The sequence below is a fragment of the Carassius auratus genome, chromosome 4, assembly GCF_003368295.1.
Source record: "Carassius auratus strain Wakin chromosome 4, ASM336829v1, whole genome shotgun sequence".
In the NCBI taxonomy this organism is placed as follows: domain Eukaryota; kingdom Metazoa; phylum Chordata; class Actinopteri; order Cypriniformes; family Cyprinidae; genus Carassius; species Carassius auratus.
Genome location: NC_039246.1, coordinates 27,749,516 through 27,769,002, shown reverse-complemented (window position 1 = coordinate 27,769,002; position 19,487 = coordinate 27,749,516). Strand labels below are relative to the sequence as shown.

Here is a 19,487-nt window from a genome sequence, read left to right as displayed (position 1 = left end):
AATAATAACAGCAGCCATACGCAGATGAGCGCACCATTGATGACGAGCGTTCGGCCCATCGGCACGGCAACCGCTGACACAAGGCTGTTCTCCAGAAGTGGGTGGGCATACTGGAGTCTGTACACGCCCCCTGCAGCCCGCCAGCCAATCGGCATCTCTCCTGAGTTCACATTACAACCCTAGAGAGACAGAACAACCAATAATGTTAAAGTTATGTTCAAAAGTGTGTCATTGTTTGGATATTCAGATTAGGGATGTGAATGATCGATTAATTGTTGATTTATATTGTTTGATGTTCAATTAATAACATTAATTAATTGATAACATTCAAAATATGAAAGAAAACTATAATAGTGTGTTGATATTAATATGACACTGAATCAAATTAAAATGTGATCATGTATTTCAAATGAAAATTTAACAGTTTATTAATGTGTTATAATGTGTTATTATTTCTTTCACTGTTTTTTTGTTTTTTAGAATATATTTTTGTAAAATTCATAAAATGTAAAAAATAAGGCCTTATCGGTTAAATTCGTAAAACTTTAACAAATAAATTAATTGTTCAACTTTTAACAATAGCAGAGGCCAGAGTTTTCTTGGAAAAATTCAGATATAGTATTTTCTATATAAACCATAACGCTGATAAAACCAAACATTGAATGCTTTTCTCTTAACTTAACTTATTTAATGTAACTACAGTTACAAATGTTTACTAGATTATACATTTCTGTAAAATTCATATTTACATTGCAGTCAAAATTTTGTTTTTAATTTTAAATATATATATATATATATATATATATATATATATATATATATATATATGTATTAAGTTATTAATTTGAATGAAAATCTCTATTATGATCATGAAAATCCCTATATAAATGTAATCCCTAGTTGACCCTAGCTGAATGTGCAGGGGTCAGCAGAGGTCATGACCTGCGGCAGGAAGCCGGTCTCCAGCAGCAGCAGATGCACTGTCAGCATCAGACAGTCAGACGTGTTTCTGCAGCTGGACGAGTCTAGCAGTCGCTCCAGAGCGTGAGGAACCACTCCATCCTCCGTCTCACAGCACAGCAACGGAGGAGACACACCCTCCTCATCCTCCATCCACTCCTCCATCCCAGAATCCCTCACACCGCTGCTGTCCGCTCCAGCGCCACCGCTGGCTGCAGCCTGAAACAATACACACAAACTTACAAACACGCACACTTACACACACACGTGCGCGCAAACGCACACACAAAAACACAAAGGCTGCTTTGAGGACACACGCACATCATATGTTGTGTGTCTGTCAGCCAAGAGTATGCTGACATGTATATATATATACACACACACTTACAAACACGCGCACAGATGCACACACAAACAAATCCAAAAACACAAAGGCTACTTTGAGGACTCGCACAGACAAACACACATACACTCTCTCTCACACACACACACAGACAGCAAAGGTTGCTTTGAGGAAACACACACACACACAAACATGCTGACTCACAGCATCAGGTTCTTCTTTATCATTTCAGTTTCTTTTCTTTGGTTCTTGTTGTTTATAAAATAATGCTAGCAGTACAGTTTTAGGGCCGTATGAAATCTGTTTCGTTTTTTTACCCAAATTCTGTGTTTACCGTTTAAATTTTTTTAATCACATTTAAATGATTTAAAAAAATCATCCCTTCAGTTGAACCCGTAAAACTTTAACAATTTATTAATATTATACATTTTAACAATAACAGTGAAATATAAAACACATTTTTGTGTTTCGGAAATTCTGTGTTGCCTACATACATTTTTCTGGGTTCAGTGTTCAGCAATCTATCATCAAGAAGTATGTCTAATGAATGAAACCCACTCACCTCTTCACTGGACGCGGCTGCGCCTCCTGCCTCGCTCGGGGCTTCTGGGGCAGTTTGTATCTGCTCAGGCAAAATCACAGTGATCATATCACCAGAAACAACCCCGCACGAGGAGAGCGTCTGTCCCGTGTCCAGCAGAACCTCCTTACCGTTCAGAGACAGACTGAACTCCACATCAGACCTGTCCAGAGAGAGAGACACACACAACAGTTTTCAACAAAATTGTCAAATGTCCATAGCAAAGACACTGGGTAATAACATAGGATAAAACTACTTATTTTTGTTTTAATTATTGCAGATTTGTATAATATCTGGAGTTTTTATTCATTTTGAAGAATATGTGCTAGTGAAATCAATGTATGATGACTTGTCCAAAACTACAGTGACATCATGTTCACACAGAACGCTCTGTACTTGATCTCTGTCACCATGGCAACACCAGAACTGTCACTCAACTCACGGAAACAAAGTAACAGGCGGTACTTATTTGAAAAAGTAACTGCGATAATTCCTTCTAAAGTAAAAAAAAGTAATGAGTTACTTTACTAGTGACTTGAAAAGAGTAATCTAAATTCCGTTACATATTAATGCATTACCCCAAACGCTGTTCAAAACACAACAGGAGCTGCAAATCACCAGAACACAACTGATGTTAATCCATACCTGATTAGAAACACCAAACCTGTCAAACTCACCCCAGTCCGCACCGAGGCAGCAGGGCGTCTCTGACCCGGGCTCGGAGCTCGGACAGTGTCGGTTCTGCTCCGTCCAGCTCCAGTCTGCTGCTCTGTTTGTTGATTCTCACCCTAAGTTTCATTCTGCACTGAAGCAAAGCAGACGCGAGCTCACATTCACTTTCATTTCGCCGTCTCAGGATCACGTGACGTCACTCAGACTCCGTAAACATCATCTTTGATAATAATTTACCTTTACTTAACAGCCGCATTAAGCATAAAGCAGTATTTCAGCGTCAGTTAGTGCATTTAGTCCAGTGTTATTAGGCCACTAAAAATTAAACAGGAAAAGTCTCTGCTTGAATGTGTTTACATTAAATAAAACAGGAACAAAAATAAACGTACCTTTCACGCACGTCAAAGTAGCGCAGTGAAGCCAGAAAACTCCGCGGTCGATCAAAACAGCTGAGTGGGATTTTCAAAATAAAAGCCCCGCAATTACGCCATTATTATTATTATTATTATTATTATTATTATTATTATTATTATTATTATTATTATTGATGCTTTATTAATCCAGTGCCACAAGAACAAGATGTATTATACATACATACGATCAAATTAAAATTAGCTGGCAGAAAAAAAAGAAAGGAAGAAAATCTCATCGATTCCAATGCTTTCAGAGCGTTATGTGTTTTCAGTGTTTTTTTGTTTGTTTGTTTTTTTCAAGAGATTTACATATAATTTAAGGTCATTTATACAATGTGAAAGATTTAGTCTACATTGAGCCCCTTTCTTCTTGTTTATGGTATTTTCCTAATAAAATAAACACAAGTATACGTTTTTCTCTAAAGAGCACATCAAATCTAGACATTTCTATCGTATAGTCCATTTTACTATTAATATAGAACTCCAAATCTCCAGGCATGAAGTTTTGTTGCTTATTATTTGTCAATAAAATGATACATATGCATTGTATTTTAGGAATTGCTCATATATAAAGCAACTCGACTATCAGAAGACTGTCAGTAAAAAAGGCGGCAATTTATTTACAGAACATTTGTATACATTTATTTAGGTGCTTAATTGAAAGTGTATATATTTTATTTTTGTCAGTTTAAATAATAACTATTATTTTATTATTAGACTCATTATTTTATAGGCACCTTCATATATGCATTTATATATATGCATCCTTTGTTTAGTTATTTTTAGTATACAATGTATACAATACCACACAACATAAAATATTTAAATAAATCTAGTGCTTTTAGACAATTAATCGCATCCAAAATACGTTTTTGTTTACATAATATATGTGTACTGTGCATATTATTATGCATAAATAGACACATATACAGTATATATTTTGGAAATATTAACATGCATATGCACTTAAATTCATATTTTACATATTAATATTTAATATATAAACAACATTTTTCTTAAATATACATGAGTGTATTTACATAATATATAATATACACAGAACACACAAATATTATGCAAAAATGCATAATGGATGCAATAAATCGCAATTAATCTTTTGACAACGCTGCATAAAATGTCTGTTAATTAAACCAATCAAATAAACTGAATATATAAAAGCTAATTTAGAATATATATTATTAATACACTATAATAATAAATAAATAATATTTGTTCCCTTGGCAATTAACCGAAATAAGTTCAAGGTAAAAGCACTAGGACATAAATAAATGTAGTAAGTAACAAAACAATCACGCAAATTTCACATTAGAACGTGATTCGAAAGAAAACTGAAAATAGTAAAAAATAAAAAGCTAATACAAAACTGATAACACCGAAATTAAGTCAATTTAACTGGAAAATATTAAATTGTAATACTAAACTGTGTACAAAAGGTAGTTTCACATGTGCAGAGTCTGAGAGGGTGATACAATAAAAAAAAGAATATCTTTATACTTTTAAATTACATTACTACTATATATTATTTTATTAAATTATATTACTAAATTGTCACACATTTTTATATATTACTACTAAGTGGTCAAAAATGAATTAACTTTGTAAATTAAGCAATATTTTTATATTATACTTATACAATTGTTGTATAATCAAGTTATGTTTTTTTTTTTTTTGCAATTTAACAATTTTTATATTTTGACAATTATTTAGTTTTTTTATAATCAGCCTTCAGTTAAATGCATTAAAATACTTTATGATATTATATTTAAGCAGCAAATTATTCTATATTTATACATTTATTTTATTTTAAATGATCAACATTGAATGAAATGCCTTTAAATATTTAAATTGCTTCGTGATGTAAACGGTCACAAATTAAATTCTTATTTCTGTTAGAAAACGGTTTAAATTCTTCTGAAACTCTTTAAACTTGAGCTGAATTTTTAAATATATTTTATATATAAATATGAATAATTTTATGCTATTGTCTCTCGCTTGTTCTCTTGAATGTGCACAAGTACAAGAGCGCAGCGGCTTCAAATAAACCTCCTGGAAATCAGACGGAGATTAGTAAATACTTTATTGGTCATGACAAAAGATCCACAAAAGGGAGTGAGAGGGCATATCAAAAATAAATCAAGTTTACACAGTCTAGCTTTCATGTCTTTCTCTCCTCATTTTTTTTTTTTGGCATAAACACAATGGGTCTGACGAGTAGGACAAGAGCTTAACAGGTCTGAAGCAAAGTCTCATGGGTAATGACAGAGAAACAATCTTTAACAGTCATTCTCATGTTAAAAGTTACATGTCAGCTTATGGCAAAGTGCTTCATCCAGTCTGTTTTGTGTTGAGCTTTTTTTCCTATCATGATTAGCCAATGTGATGTTAAAACCCAAGAAACGTTTAGGCCTAAACCTTTAATGGACATTTCGGTCTGAAGTGGGATCCAGGGCTGAAAGGGTTAATACATAAGTCAAAGCAGAGAGATATGAACCGAATGACTCTCCGATGAGAGTTTAAACTTTACACAAAGTAGATTTCCAAACAAAAGAACTTAACTAAAACATTCCCACTGCAGATCCAAGGATCAAACCACCTCGTAGTATTTTCACAGTTCGTAACATTATATTGCATATTTCAAACAGGCTTCAAAAGGCATTAAACGAATGAATCGGAGACTGTGATGGAGCGGAGAAACGTTTAGTGTTGGGAAACCATGCTTGATACAGTACAGCTTTGATGGGAATGCCACATGATATGGAAAATCAGACGGGACTTCTGATGATTTAGCAGTTCATGAACCATTAAAGTAAAAAAAAAAAAAAAAATTTTGCCAGGTTGAGCCCACATCAAGAGCACTTCAGTTTGTTAACCTCATCACATCAAACTAAAACATATGCTTCATTTATGCATGTTTAAAAAAAAGAAAAATTAGCCATTAAATATTCTTAAACCGGCCCTTCTTACGCTGAAATTTGAGAAAAATCCAGATTTCTAGCACACACACACACAAAAATAAACAATTCATTAAATTCATTCTAGAATTTTCTGTAACATGTAAGTTATAATTCTAAACAATTGTTGCATTTCAAATGGAAACATTTTCCCTTGAAATTCTGTCCAGGACTGAAGCCCCGCCCACCCACACAAACCACACCTACAGTATATCGTCTCGTCCAATCGCAGACGTCGCCTCCAGTCTGGGGAGAGCACAACTCTGATTGGGCAAAGCTCGGCGTGGGGGCGTGGTCACGTCATATGACAGCCAATCCCCACGTGACTCCTGCTGGGGGTCCGTGTCCTGCAGACAGGATGGGTGTGGTTACGCTTCTTTAAGTGCAAAAGTAGCTCCTATGCTAAGCTCTGTCGTAATGGTGGTCTGTAAGTGGCTCTGCTTGACAGTTCCAGTTTTAAAGTTTGGCCTGCTGGAAGAACACCTGCACACACACACACACAACAGAAGGGTGTTAAAACGGCAACATGAAACCTAACACTCAATGGTATATGTAGACAACACAAGGGCTCCTGATATACCTTCATGTAGTTTTTCAGAACCTTAACATCCGGCTGCTGAAGCACTTGACAGAGTTCCTGAGGAGAGAAACAGCTCAATACTGACTCATCATCAACGATACTGCAGTCTAGATCAGTCAGCACTTCCTTTTAGAAGATAAAGCGTGCTCAAACAGATACTGGGCCACAGATTAATACACAGATTAATACACTGAAAATACATACAAATATTGCTTAACATTTAAATCTGTGATGCCATTGTGTTATAACTTTTTTTAAGGATTACAGTAGGTGCAAAACAGTCCTATATAAGGCCTTATGAAATTTTGATATTTTCAGTTTAACCTAAATTTAGCTTTTTCACCCCCCCTCATTTTATTTTTCCAATTTAATGCATAAATTAAACTTTAACCAAAAAAAATTAAACATTTAAAACTAACATTTTTAGGCCTGCATGAAATCAAGTTTAACTGATTATTCTTTTACCTTTTAAATTTTCCTTGATTAAATTTTATTGGATCAATTAAATGTGCAATTAAAAATATTTTGTTACAAATAAAAAACTCGCAGCACAAAAAACTTTCCATTTTAGCTTGTTTCACAAAATATTATTAACCAAAAAGCATGTATAATCAATTAAAATCTTAAAACTTTAATAATTTATTCATATTTTTACACGAATACCCTATGAAATATATATATATATATATATATATATATATATATATATATATATATATATATATATATATATATATATATATTTTTTTTTTTTATACATTTTTTAACATTATTAAAAAAAAAATAGTGGTAATACAATCCTGATACTTTTCAATTTCCTGAAGTTAAACTGAATGTCTAGTTTTAGTGAAGAGCATTGTATTGTGTGCATCTGACAACAGTTTTAATGAAATGAAATGCTTGAATCCCGTCACTGCTCGTGATGGAAGCAGGTGTGTGTCAGTTACCTGTGTGATCTCAGGTGAGACCTGCAGTGACGGCAGATACTCCTGAAGAAACTGAATACACTCCTGCCCCTGTGTGAACAGCATTAAAACAGCCCGAGTCAGACCCATTAACTCTTAACTCACGTCACGTTTAACGAAGCTGATTTCAGACTCACTCTTTTGAGATGAATCATGTGCAGAGTCAGCGTGCACTCGGACAGCGTCTGAAACACAACAGCAAACCATTACAGATCAAATCACCCTCAGAGATTTCACCAAAGCGGTTTATGAAAGCCTCGACTGACGTACCAGAACAGTCTGTGCATCTGAAAGGTCAAAGGTCGGTTTCAGAGGGGCCATGAGGCATGCTGGGATGATATGCTTGTAGATGAAATCTGGGAATCCCACCAAACCGTCTTTTCCACCTAAGCATGTTAAAAGCAGTGTTATTTAAGTATTATTATAAACTATTGCTGTTATTAAATTTTTGAATTCAATTTTTTCATTTTAATTTGTATTAACAAATATGTACTTTTATCAGTTCTGTAAGTTTTCTCTTTTAAGATTTTTTTAGGTTTAATTATTTTTTATTAAAGCCTTATGCCAAATTTTATTTGACTTTAAATTTTGCAACATTTTAATAGTTTTATGGTTTAAAAAGTCTTGATGCTGCCTGAAGCATAACTAGCTAAAATCAGTGTAAATTTAGTGTAATATTACCATTTTTATTAATATTTTATCGCTTAACCATTTTTTTATTTACATTTTTTTTTTTTTATAATTTTGTGCTTTTTATTTTTGGATTATTATTTAGGTTTCATTTAAACTTTTATTACATTTTGATGTCCAGTTAGTAATTTTATTCAATTTCCTTGCCAGTATATTTAAACTTTTCACCTAATATTTATATTATTTCAGTTAACAAAAATATTTTAATAGTTCAAATAATAACCACACTTATTAAAAGCCTAGAAGCATAACATGTAAAAAGTTATATTTTAGTATTACTTATGTACTATTTTAGTTTCATTAAATTTTTTTACCTTTTTTTGTTTTTAGTCCATTTTAATTTTAATTTAAATCTTAAGTTTTAATTACCATTCCCAGTTAATAATAAATAATTTATATCAGGTAGTTGCTTTCTAATTAGTCGCCTATTTTGAAGTTCTAGTTAATGAAACCAGCGGTGTATTAAACGTCTAGACGCTGCTGAAGGTGTTTTCGTACCCCACAGCTCCACCAGTCTGGACAGGATAATGAAGCAGGTTTTCTGGGCGACGGGGTCTGGGAAATCCACCGCTCCCTGGATGATGGTGAACAGCACACGCTCGATATTCTCCGCTCCTGCCGAACAGAAACATACAGTCAGTAGGTATTCTGAGACACACAGGTGTGTTTAGTTCCTGGACAGGACTGCGCTCACCCTGACTGGCCATGATCTCGTTCATGCCGCTGCTAGCCACGGTCTGAATGAAACTGAAGTAGCTTCTTCTCAACATCTGCTTCTCTAACGCTGCCGTCTGATCGTTCTCCTCCGCTGGACGAGACAACACCTCGAATATTGCCATCACGAGCGGCATGAACACCTCCTGGAGGAAAGGAGACACCTGGTTCTGGGAGAGACGGAGAGAGTCCACAGGAATATTATTATTCGTCTTCATTTCTTCTGTTAATACACACTGCATTACAGAAGCACGTTCACCTGATCACGACGTACCTTGAACTTGGCGGTGATCTGACTGATGAGGGGGATGAACTCCTGCAGGTCTCTGGGCTCGCAGTCCTTCAGCATGTGCTGCGAGGCGGCTGGGATGAAGGGCAGCACCTCCTCCTCCAGACAGATGATCATGCGGTGGAGGAAGGAGCGCACGGCGCTGCGCAGGGGTCCTCGCTGGACGGGACAGCTGAGCGCCGGCAGGAAGGTCTGGAGACAGTCCAGATACACTTCAGAGCAGCCGCACTGCTTCACCGTCTGCTTGTTACTGAACACCTTACTGGTGCGGCTGAGGAACAGGAACACAACACCATGCAATGAGCAGACGTACTTCAGGACATGACAATATTTGCAAAAAACAAATATTTATAAATAAAAAGCACAACAAGATTAAAACTTTAAACCACAATTAACATATATTAAAAAAAAAGTATCTCAAAAGTATAATTTAGATACTTTTTTTTTCCTGCTTTCATGTTAATTGTGGTTTAAAGTTTTAATCTTGTTGTGCTTTTATTTATAAATCTGTTTATAAATGTCTTTTTTTTTTATATATAATTTTTTTTTTTTTCAGTTTTAGGTAATAGTTATTTTAATAAAATCAAGTTAAACTTAAATGAAACCGAGAAATTTTCCTTCGAAGAAAAAAAAAAATCTGTATTTTTACATTTCAGTTTTTATTAATTTATTTCAGGTGACATTCATACTATTTGCCTATAATAACCATGTTTCAGGCACTGGCCAAATGTAATATTTGGGTCATTTTTTGCTTCTAATAACATTGAGAGTTATTGGAAAGAGCACATCTAAAATACACGGTTTTGTGTTTGTTAACCTTATTTGCGTTTATAGATTTCAGAAACACAAAATGCCTTTAAAGTGTCCTCTACACTTACATACACCAACCTGTACACTTTTATTCCCATCTACATTCTGAAAGGTTTTATAGAACAATCTGTCCATACATCATTCATTCGATTGTTGACAGATTTTGGTGATAAAAATAAAAAAAAACACTAATGTTAACTAAATTCAATTTTAAACCTGGATTTATCCAATGTTCCTATTTCTGTATGTATTCTGTGATTCTGCAAATACATAAAAATTTGTGCATTAATTGGGGTCTTATTTGCATATTTAAATATAACATTTGTAATACAAACAACTGTCCTAAAGCATTATGATTAATTAACTAACCCTAACTTTGTGTTGACCGGATTGTTAGTTAATCATTTAGGCTACAAGTCAATATTGCCTTGATGGACAGCGAAAAAAAATAAAAAATAGAGTGAACTTGGAAAAATGGAGTGTTAAAAGTGATGCGGTTGAAAATTTGGATGCTCGTAACTTTTGTGCTGGTGCACTTAAGAAAAATAAAGTTAGGCGCACCAGTGCAGAAAGTTAATCTAGAGCCATGAAAAGATTGATTCAGGTCAGTTCAACACAAGATACACTCAATCTTCACGTTGTCAGTGTTGTGTTTACCTGGCGAATCCCACAGCGTGACTCAGACAATCAGCCAGAGCCGCCTGTCTCTCCTCGTTGGCCTCCTGCGGCAGTTTTGCGAGCAGCATCCGAAACGCCTCCATCAGCGGCGTCAGGAGACTGTGCATCAGAGCCTGCTTGCGTTCGGCCGGACTCTCTCCGTTCACGATCAGCACACCGACCGTCTCAAACATGAACAGCTGATCATCACTGCTCAGCAGCGCCGGGAAGCCGTTCTCCTGGACGCACCAAGAGAGAGGAGCGATCACGTGGCTGTTCAGGGCTGATTCACATGCTGCTTTATATGAGTTTAATGAGTGTTACCGGTGGAGCGAGCTCTAACAGGTCCTGTATTCTGCTGAGGATGTCCTCGATGAATGCATTCATGTGTTTACTGTGGAAATAAGCAAGAAAAAAGCATTATTATTAGTACATACACTGATCAAATGCATACACTGAATGCACTGTAAAAACATCTGTTAAATAATATTTGTAATGCATAATGCCAGGTTTATTAGACAAACTAAAGAGGACAAATGCATGGGAAAAAAAAAGTTATAAAAGAGTTTAGTTTATATATATATATATATATATATATATATATATATATATATATATTTTTTTTTTTTTTTTTTTTTTTTTTTTTTCTTAATTTACTAGACCTTAGCAGGCCAGTTATCAGATTATTTGTATTCATTTATTAACAATTGCAGTACATTAAAATCAATTATTAAAAAAATAAACTAAAACAGTTAAATATCTGCTAACTTATAACCGTTTAATATGTAATTTTTTTTTAATGCAAACTTGATAAAACCTTTTTAAGGTTTTTAATGTTAATTGTTAATAAATGAATAAAAAGGTTCGATAACGTTAAAAGTGAGGGTTTCAATTGCACTGTAAACTTCTGAGATCTAATACTAATCTAATTTTAATATCAGTTGTAATTAATTACGAAAAAATGTGACATTTTCTGTAAATGTTTAACTGACTGACAGCTCTGTATAAAAACAATGAACAAGGGGCATATAAAAAAAAAAAAAAGAAATTGCTAATAGCTAATATAGTTAATATAATATAGTTTCCGGACTATAAGTCACTTTTTTTCATAGTTCGACTGGTCCTGCGATTTATAGTCAGGTGCGATTTATCAAAAATAATCTGACATTAACCAATAGAAATGAACCAAGAGAAAACATTACCTTCTCCAGCCACGAGAGGGCGCTCTATGCTGCTCTGTGCTCCTGTAGTCTATGACGTGGCAGCATAGAGCGCCCTCTGGCGGCTGGAGAAGGTAATGTTTTCTCTTGGTTCTTGCTTCTAAATAAATGCGACTTATATATGTTTTTTTCCTCATCATGACGTATTTTTGGACTGATGCGACTTATACTCAGGTGTGACTTATAGTCCAAAAAATATGGTAAGTGTGTGTGCATGTGTGTAGCTGTAGAGTAACTCACTGCAGGGTTTTGATGAAGCGTGAGAACAGATAAGCCACTCGACTGCGCACCTTCGGACTGCTGTGCCTCAGACCACGATGGTCTAAAAACGCCATCTACACAGAACAAAAACACCGCTTTTATGGGTCTGACTGCATCATTCTCACATCTCCAAACTACGAGTGACACAAAACCAGTAATAAACACGCTTCAAACACTCACCAAAACACTGGGAATGTGCTGCGGCTCGACCAGGAAGAACTTATCGTAGCGGACGGCGGTCTCGAAGAACTCCAGAGTCACCGAGGAGTGCTGATACTCGCTCACGCCGCACGAGATCAGCTACAAACACATCCACAGCATCGTGTTATTATTTTGTGCACAGACTGATGTGTAAGCTGATCGGTCTCGGTCTCACCGTTCTCATCATGGACTGCAGCGTGCTGGTTTTGGTGGCGTCTCCAGAGAAATGCGCTCCGTGCGACGCAGGAAGAGCTTCACCCAGCATATACAGCAGTCGGATGGCCACCTCCACCTCCATGAAGGGCACCGTCTGCCAGTTCCTACGAACACACAGATAAATCATGTCTTTAGATGGGCTTTTAAGATTATGATTTGTTAGATATGCATCGCACGAGTTCAGGTTTCTGATATCATAACCTTGAAGACATATGAACAACCAGTTTTACAGGTTTGTGGAGTCTAACCAAAGAGCATCAAACGCTCTTTTCTGTGATATTTCCCAGCATGCTGTGCAGGTTTGTGTCTTACTGCATGGTGGCGTTGAAGACTCTGTGCACGGCGTCCAGCAGCAGCTCAGGAGAGACTTGAGCGAGTCGATCCAGCAACATCTTTAACTGCTTCCTGTATTCCACAAACATGGCCTCGTCCTCGCCCTGAGAGAAACAAACACTGTTATACATCAATTTATCATAATAAAACATGAAACACAATATGGGTTAGTGCGACTGTAAAATTAAACAGATGGGTTGTGAGGGTCAGAAGGTGCTTTAACATGAATTTGGGAACACCGTCATCATCTTATACTTTAAAAGAGAAGTTCAAATTAAACTTTATAAGGCCTTCGTGCAGCTTATGTCAAGCGTGTTATTTCACAAAAAAAATTGAAAGCATTTTATATGATATTTCCATATCAACATTAAAGGCTATATTCATGGCAAATTTGAAAGTAACAATTTAAAATAGTCTAAATAACAATAATAAATGAAATAATTGCATGTTATAACTATATATAAAAGGAAAAAATAAATAATAATAATTATTAGCAATCTTTCAATTTGATATTTGATAAAGATTGATATTTTGGCAGGATAATCCATTGAAAAAATATATGTTTATGTAATGCAAGTAATTTCTGAGTAAAAACATGACCTAATTTAAATTTAGATCAGGACACTCATAAAATGCTGTGGTCACAAACGTTTAGTTCAGTTGTGCTCATTTCTTCCATCAAAATAAAAGATTTTAAGACGGCCATAAATATTAATATGTTAATATAATTAAATACAATAATTAAACATAATAGAAATATAATTTTATAAAAAAATTGTATAATAACTTTTCTTAAATAGTTCCTTTACTACAGTGAAATGTTACAATTGTACTGCTACAATTTTGTTATTTAGTAAGAATTGTAATTGTTTATATATCATTCTGGCTCCAACATAATCATTGCAATAACAACAACATTTTTGCAAAAAAAAGTATTTTATATTATTACACAGTTAAAACTGTAAACAGTGCATTCATACTGAAAAAGCACAACAAAAAAAAAAACACCACGCTTTCCACACTGACCTCGCTATCAAAGTTATACTCGTCATCGTACTTGAGTTTGTTCATCACAGCCAGCATGATCGCCTGTTAGCAAGACAACAGCAATCATAAACCACAGCATTAATGTACACTACTCATGCATCTGAGAGATGAACCTGTGTCGTACCTCCACGTTTGTTTTCTGCTGCTCATTGAGAGCTGGAAGCTGAAAAACACAAACACAGCAAGTTGAAGATGAGCATCACGGGTAGATCATCCATCAATCTCAAAAAGAGAGTTTCGCATGTGTACCTGTTTGAGAACATGCAGGTAGTCATAACAGAAGGCCACGATGTTTGCTGAAATATCATCGTCTTCATGAATCAGCAGCTGCAGCATCAGAGGAACCTTCGCCTCCACGGCACGCAACGCTTCCGCCGAAACCTTCACATCGCCCATCTTACTGAGTCTAGTCCAGCTCAGCACCAGAGACTGACCCATGCCGTTCACCAGCCGAGAGAACTTCGCCAGAAAATCCACATCCTCCTCCTGATGGACGCGACGGATCACAAATAAGATTAACATGCAACTCGATACAGCAAAACTGAAAAGTGTAAAAATGGAAGTAAGTGTGATTGTAATTTAACAAACATGTGAGCAACTATATTCCCGGCAACCGGTAAAAAATAAAAGCTTGATGGTTTATCGTTTGAAAAAATATAAATGATTTTTTTAAATGGTGTAAAAAAAAAAAAGTGTAGTTTTAAATGTATAGTGATTTTATAGTTGTAATACAAAATTATCATCTTATATACTATTTATTATTTGTTTTACAACATAATAATGTCTTTACAATATATTTCTTATTTCATTTACAATAAATGTTATTGTATTTAAAAAAATATTTTTTTTAGCTAATTAATTTAGGCCACAACTAAACAAACTTTTTTTAAGCCATGCCAGTTTCTATATCTATTTTCATGGCGAGAGTCAGATTTAGTTTTTCAAAAACCCTTAGACTAAATTGGATTTACTTGGTTACAAAACCTTTTTAAATGCATCAACAGAAAACGAAAACAAGTTGGTTTCGGGGTTGATGAACTCTTGTGCATTCACACACCTGCTCGATGTTGAAGAAGCCTGCGGACTGCAGCACCTGACACAGAGACTCCACCAGCTTGGTTTTGTCCACAGGATCCATGCCCTTATTGACGATCTCAAACAGACAGTCGCACGCCTCCTCGCGAAGCTCCTCGATGGACATGTGACTGAGCAACAGATTCACAAACCTACACAAACACACACAGTTGTCACATAAACAGACAGTGTATTGCTAGCGCAAGCTACAAATAATCCCGTGCTACTTATGACAGCAGGGACACACATGACCTTCATCAGAGCTGCTCTGACCTGTCGTTGGCGATGAGGTTGAGGTCAATCCAGGACACGTACGCACCCACCACCTCCAGACACTGGCAGGTCAGCTCGCTGTGGGTGTGCTGGTACGTCTGAAGGATCTGGAACCAGGACTCGACCAGCGCCGGGATGCACTGCCCGCGCATGCTGTCCTTAATCAGAGTGTTTCTGCGTATCTCCTGAAGCAGGACAGAGAGAGTCGTTTCAAAGGCACTACGGGAGCAGAATACATTTCTCCTCGAGTTTACTCGGTGTTACCTCAGGACTGTGCAGGATGTCCCGATCAACCACATCCGCATCGATAGCCATCAGCATGCGCAGGTAAATGTCCACACCGTTCGGATTCAATCCCACCAGGTTGAGGATGTCGAAGAAGAACTTGGGCCATAACGTCAGATACTCCGTCACAAACATCAGAGATAAAACCTGCGCCACCTTATTCCTGATGAAGGGCTTTTCTGGATGCGCGTTCATTAACTAAACAAATACATGAAGGAAAAACATCCTTCATATGATTCCGCTGGATTTTTATTTTTTCATCGTTCACATGAATATCAATAAAACGGTAAACAACACTAACCTGAGCCTGTAACCATTTCATCAGAGTCTCTCGGATCAGCTGCTGTTGAGCTGCGGTGAGCGACCCGTGTCTGCAAAACACAGCATTTATACAACGGCATTGAAAACCTTAGTTTTCAAAGCTTCTTTGCTATGCTTATCAAGCAGCATAACAGACAGCTAAAATAAAGTGAATGACATTAGAAAACAAAATCTGGTTCATGCTTTCAGGTTAAAAATAAGATCCTACGTTGACATTATACGGATGCTTTGATGAAAACAAACCCAGCTATCAATTTTAGAGCTAAATATACAATTAATTAGCTAATGTCTTCCTTTAAATATACACCCACCTCTTTGTTTTCTAGGTTTAAAGTCAGCTTGAAATAAAAAATTTACCTTATATATTTTCTAAACGCTTTTTTGCTGACTTTTTTTTGCAACTTGCAATGTTTATTTTAAAATATCAATTACAACATTCATACATTTTGGCAGATGCTTTTATATAAAGTGACTTGCATTGCATTCATTTGATCAGATGATGCACATTTTCAATTTTCAGAGTTTATACGTTTATATACAACGATTCAGTGATACCTGAATTTGATCTGATGCTCCAAGACTTGAAAGCAGAAGAACTTTACATGATCGTCACTGACAGAGAAAAACACGAACGCATTGCATTAATAAATGTTATTATGTGAAATACTGTAGTATCGTGCAGTATGCGGTGCATCTCACCTGTAAACCCCTTTAGCCAGGGCTTCAGCGCACACCTCCCATCCATCCTGAGACTCTTTCAACTGCTCAAATATACCAGCGCCTGAAAAAATAAAAACAAAAAGTGTTTATTTACAATGCACTCGAGAGTATTAGTTATGCAAAATATGTAAACAAATGCGCCAAGCACTGAATCTGAATCCTGAGGACATCTGTGAGTACATGAATGATTTAAGGGTGTATGTTTACTGAAAGATCTGATGTGGTGTTTTGCGCTCACCCTTTGCCTGTAGCAGGCATCGGCGTTGGGGTTCAGTCCCATGAGGGCCTGCTCGTCCATGATGGCAGGTAACGCCGACTCGCAGGCCATACGTGGGTTAGCTGCTGTCCTCGATCAGTTTATCCCAAATCTCCAAACAGGACACACACATCTGAGAGAGACACAGGCATCCACATAAACACGATTCAGACTTTAACATCTTACACACAACAACAATTAAAAAAATAAAGTGATCCGCTGATAAACTAGAGAGCAGAGTATATTAATATACAGAACACAAATTAATGATTAAGTTAATTATAGTGATGCTGGCAAACGATTAATCGTGATTAAATGCATACAAAATAAAAGTTAGCGTTTGCATAATGTGCATTCTGTGCATATTTATTATGTATATAAATACACACATGCAGTAAATATTTTTAAAAATACTAAAACTAATAGTATTTACATATTAATATATACAAAAATAACATTGTTCTGAGTATAGACAGGCATGTGTGCGTATTTATATATCCATAATAAATATACTAAACAAAAATGTATTCTAGATGCGATTAATCATTTGACTGCACTAGTAAATAAGTCATTAGGAGCATTAACAACAAGCAAGTTTGCAACTTTTAATACAAGTAATAAGGTCTTATTAAGCTGTCAATATAACAATCGATCATTAACAATGCTGCTGTGGTAAAATGGCATAGAGATCACACTAGAAAGACATTTTAACAACTTAATAGTTTTCAGTCCACTTAAATATGTAAAATGTATTTATTGTGTTTAATAATTTTTGTTGCATTAACTGAAACTGCATAGGTGGAGCAAAAAAAAGTATGTTTATTAACTTCACTTAACTAATTCCATGTGTGAATTTTACTTGGAATCTGAGTGCAATTAGCATTATTTAATCCAGGTTTAACACCTTTAGATATGATTATTCTGAATGAATTAAAACTGAAGGGCTTTGACAAACGTGTTGTTTGATTATAATGCAATTCAACACCTATATGCACTGATGACCTCATCAGAACAACTGATTAGTGACCAAACAAATACACACACGCTGAATCAGCTCGCTCTTTCTCTTCTTCATTCCCTCTTTCATTATGTGTTACACTAATACAAGCGTCAGAATATCCTGGTATGGCATCATAACGCTGTAAGGACGTGGCACCACAGTAATACCACAGTGTTTTGACACGCATCGCAGCAGTTTTACAGTATTCTTGAAAGTTTAAATACTTTTGTAATCACCTGACAGCACCTGGAAGTTCCACAGTAGTGTTTCTGATGCAACACTGGGCCAATAGTGAACTCACTCGACTTTATATGATCCACTAACCCAAAACACTATTGCATTTGTAGCATACGGTTATATTTATCTGAGATATTCGCTCAACTCGCGACTACGATCTAGTATTATCAAAATAACCGACTTGCGCGCTCGCGACAAGCGTGTCACGCGCGTACCGAACCTCAGAGAACGTGGCGTGACAGACTGAGGGGAAAACAAGCCGAAATAACGACAAACATCGGTCGTACGGCAACCGAAATACAAAACCGACGAGACTGTGTAGTGTTAACTGACACACGTGGGTAGTTTAGTGAGTTATCGGCTTAATTGGCGGATAAGATTGTTGTGAATGTAGTGATGATGACGCCGCCGCGCGCGCTGTCAGACAAAAGATTCGCGCGGTACTTTCGTATAAATTAATAAAACATGCCGCGACCGTGTAAATGTGTGGATAGGGTAAAGTTTACCGATTCTTACCGTGAACTTTACCGCTCCATCATCATCCGCCCAGCTCAAGCGACTCAGTGCGCATGTAACAGATCCAAAAGCGGCGTGTCGGCCGACCGGATGTGCGGGGTCGAGAACAGGAAGAACTTCAGCGCGTCACCGCGCACGCACGCACGCTTTACGTATATAACTGAGGAGGACCTTTTTATTTATTTATTTATTTATTTATTTATTTATTACACTTCAAAAAATACAGTCAAAGTACAGTTACAGCAACAATAATACACATGAAAACATAAAACACAAACAGAATATAAAGAGAGAATGAGCATTCAAAATACACATATAGCCAGGGGTGTGGGCTAAACATTACATAAATATATACATTTACATTTGCATTTATTCATTTAGAAGACGCTTTTATCAAAAGCGACTTACAGATGAACAAATATATAAATATATTAAATGCAAACTGTCTAAATTGCTTTCTTATTATGTGAATAAAAAATCGTCTTCACATAAATTCGAATTTCTTTTTCAAGAACCAAAAATAAAGGATTGGTTTTTACTGTACTTTACTGTACACTTGTGGATATGAAATTTCGCAAAAATTAAAATTTAATTTATAATATAATATTCTTTGGTTTTATTTGAAGGGATATTAGTAAAACCAAATAAAATATTTTCTAAGCACAAAGGAAAAGTGGGGTCGATGTTATCAATTATAAATCTAGTCAAATCTTTCCTAAATATTTTAACATAATAGCAATGCCAAAATAAATGAAACAGTTTCAGTTTATTACAAAAAGAACAATTCAAGACAGACTAACCCCAAAGAAATTGTTTTGCACAATAAAAGGGTTTTAGAGCTACCTCTCTTTTTCCCCCACACAAGTATGGAAAAATTACACA

The 19,487-nt window shown here is 35.7% G+C and overlaps 2 protein-coding genes across 5 annotated transcripts in view; both read right to left on the bottom strand.

The window, feature by feature from the left end:
* Positions 1-3,006, bottom strand: part of LOC113064905 (F-box only protein 7-like) — a 6,415-nt gene extending 3,409 nt beyond the window's left edge. Inside the window, exons 1-5 of one of the 3 annotated variants that reach the window (XM_026235918.1) lie at positions 2,945-3,006; positions 2,561-2,688; positions 1,866-2,046; positions 943-1,179; positions 35-179 (exon numbers count right to left, since the gene is read on the bottom strand). In XM_026235918.1, the coding sequence (XP_026091703.1) occupies positions 35-179; positions 943-1,179; positions 1,866-2,046; positions 2,561-2,682 (685 nt within the window). In that variant the 5' untranslated portion in view covers positions 2,683-2,688; positions 2,945-3,006. Of the gene's footprint in view, positions 1-34; positions 180-942; positions 1,180-1,865; positions 2,047-2,560; positions 2,689-2,792; positions 2,925-2,944 lie in introns of those variants that run through there. The other 2 variants (XM_026235932.1, XM_026235924.1) reach the window with 2 other exon arrangements.
* Positions 3,007-5,048: 2,042 nt separating this feature from the next.
* Positions 5,049-18,738, bottom strand: LOC113064893 (exportin-T-like). Of its 2 annotated transcripts, none has more exons than XM_026235905.1 (25): positions 18,606-18,738; positions 16,831-16,985; positions 16,576-16,657; positions 16,432-16,488; positions 15,857-15,926; positions 15,535-15,753; positions 15,271-15,455; positions 14,981-15,149; positions 14,173-14,409; positions 14,048-14,086; positions 13,903-13,965; positions 12,856-12,980; positions 12,503-12,647; positions 12,307-12,426; positions 12,106-12,200; positions 10,970-11,039; positions 10,646-10,884; positions 9,164-9,449; positions 8,870-9,059; positions 8,674-8,790; positions 7,756-7,871; positions 7,623-7,670; positions 7,468-7,536; positions 6,521-6,577; positions 5,049-6,423 (listed from the first exon to the last, which is right to left on the bottom strand). In XM_026235905.1, the coding sequence occupies exons 2-25, from the start codon at positions 16,922-16,924 to the stop codon at positions 6,397-6,399; spliced, it is 2,919 nt and encodes a 972-aa protein (XP_026091690.1). In that variant the 5' UTR covers positions 16,925-16,985; positions 18,606-18,738; the 3' UTR covers positions 5,049-6,396. The 2 variants fall into 2 exon arrangements, with proteins under 2 accessions (XP_026091690.1, XP_026091682.1); XM_026235897.1 differs by having other exon boundaries at positions 16,835-16,985.
* Between the last annotated feature and the right edge of the window lie 749 nt (positions 18,739-19,487).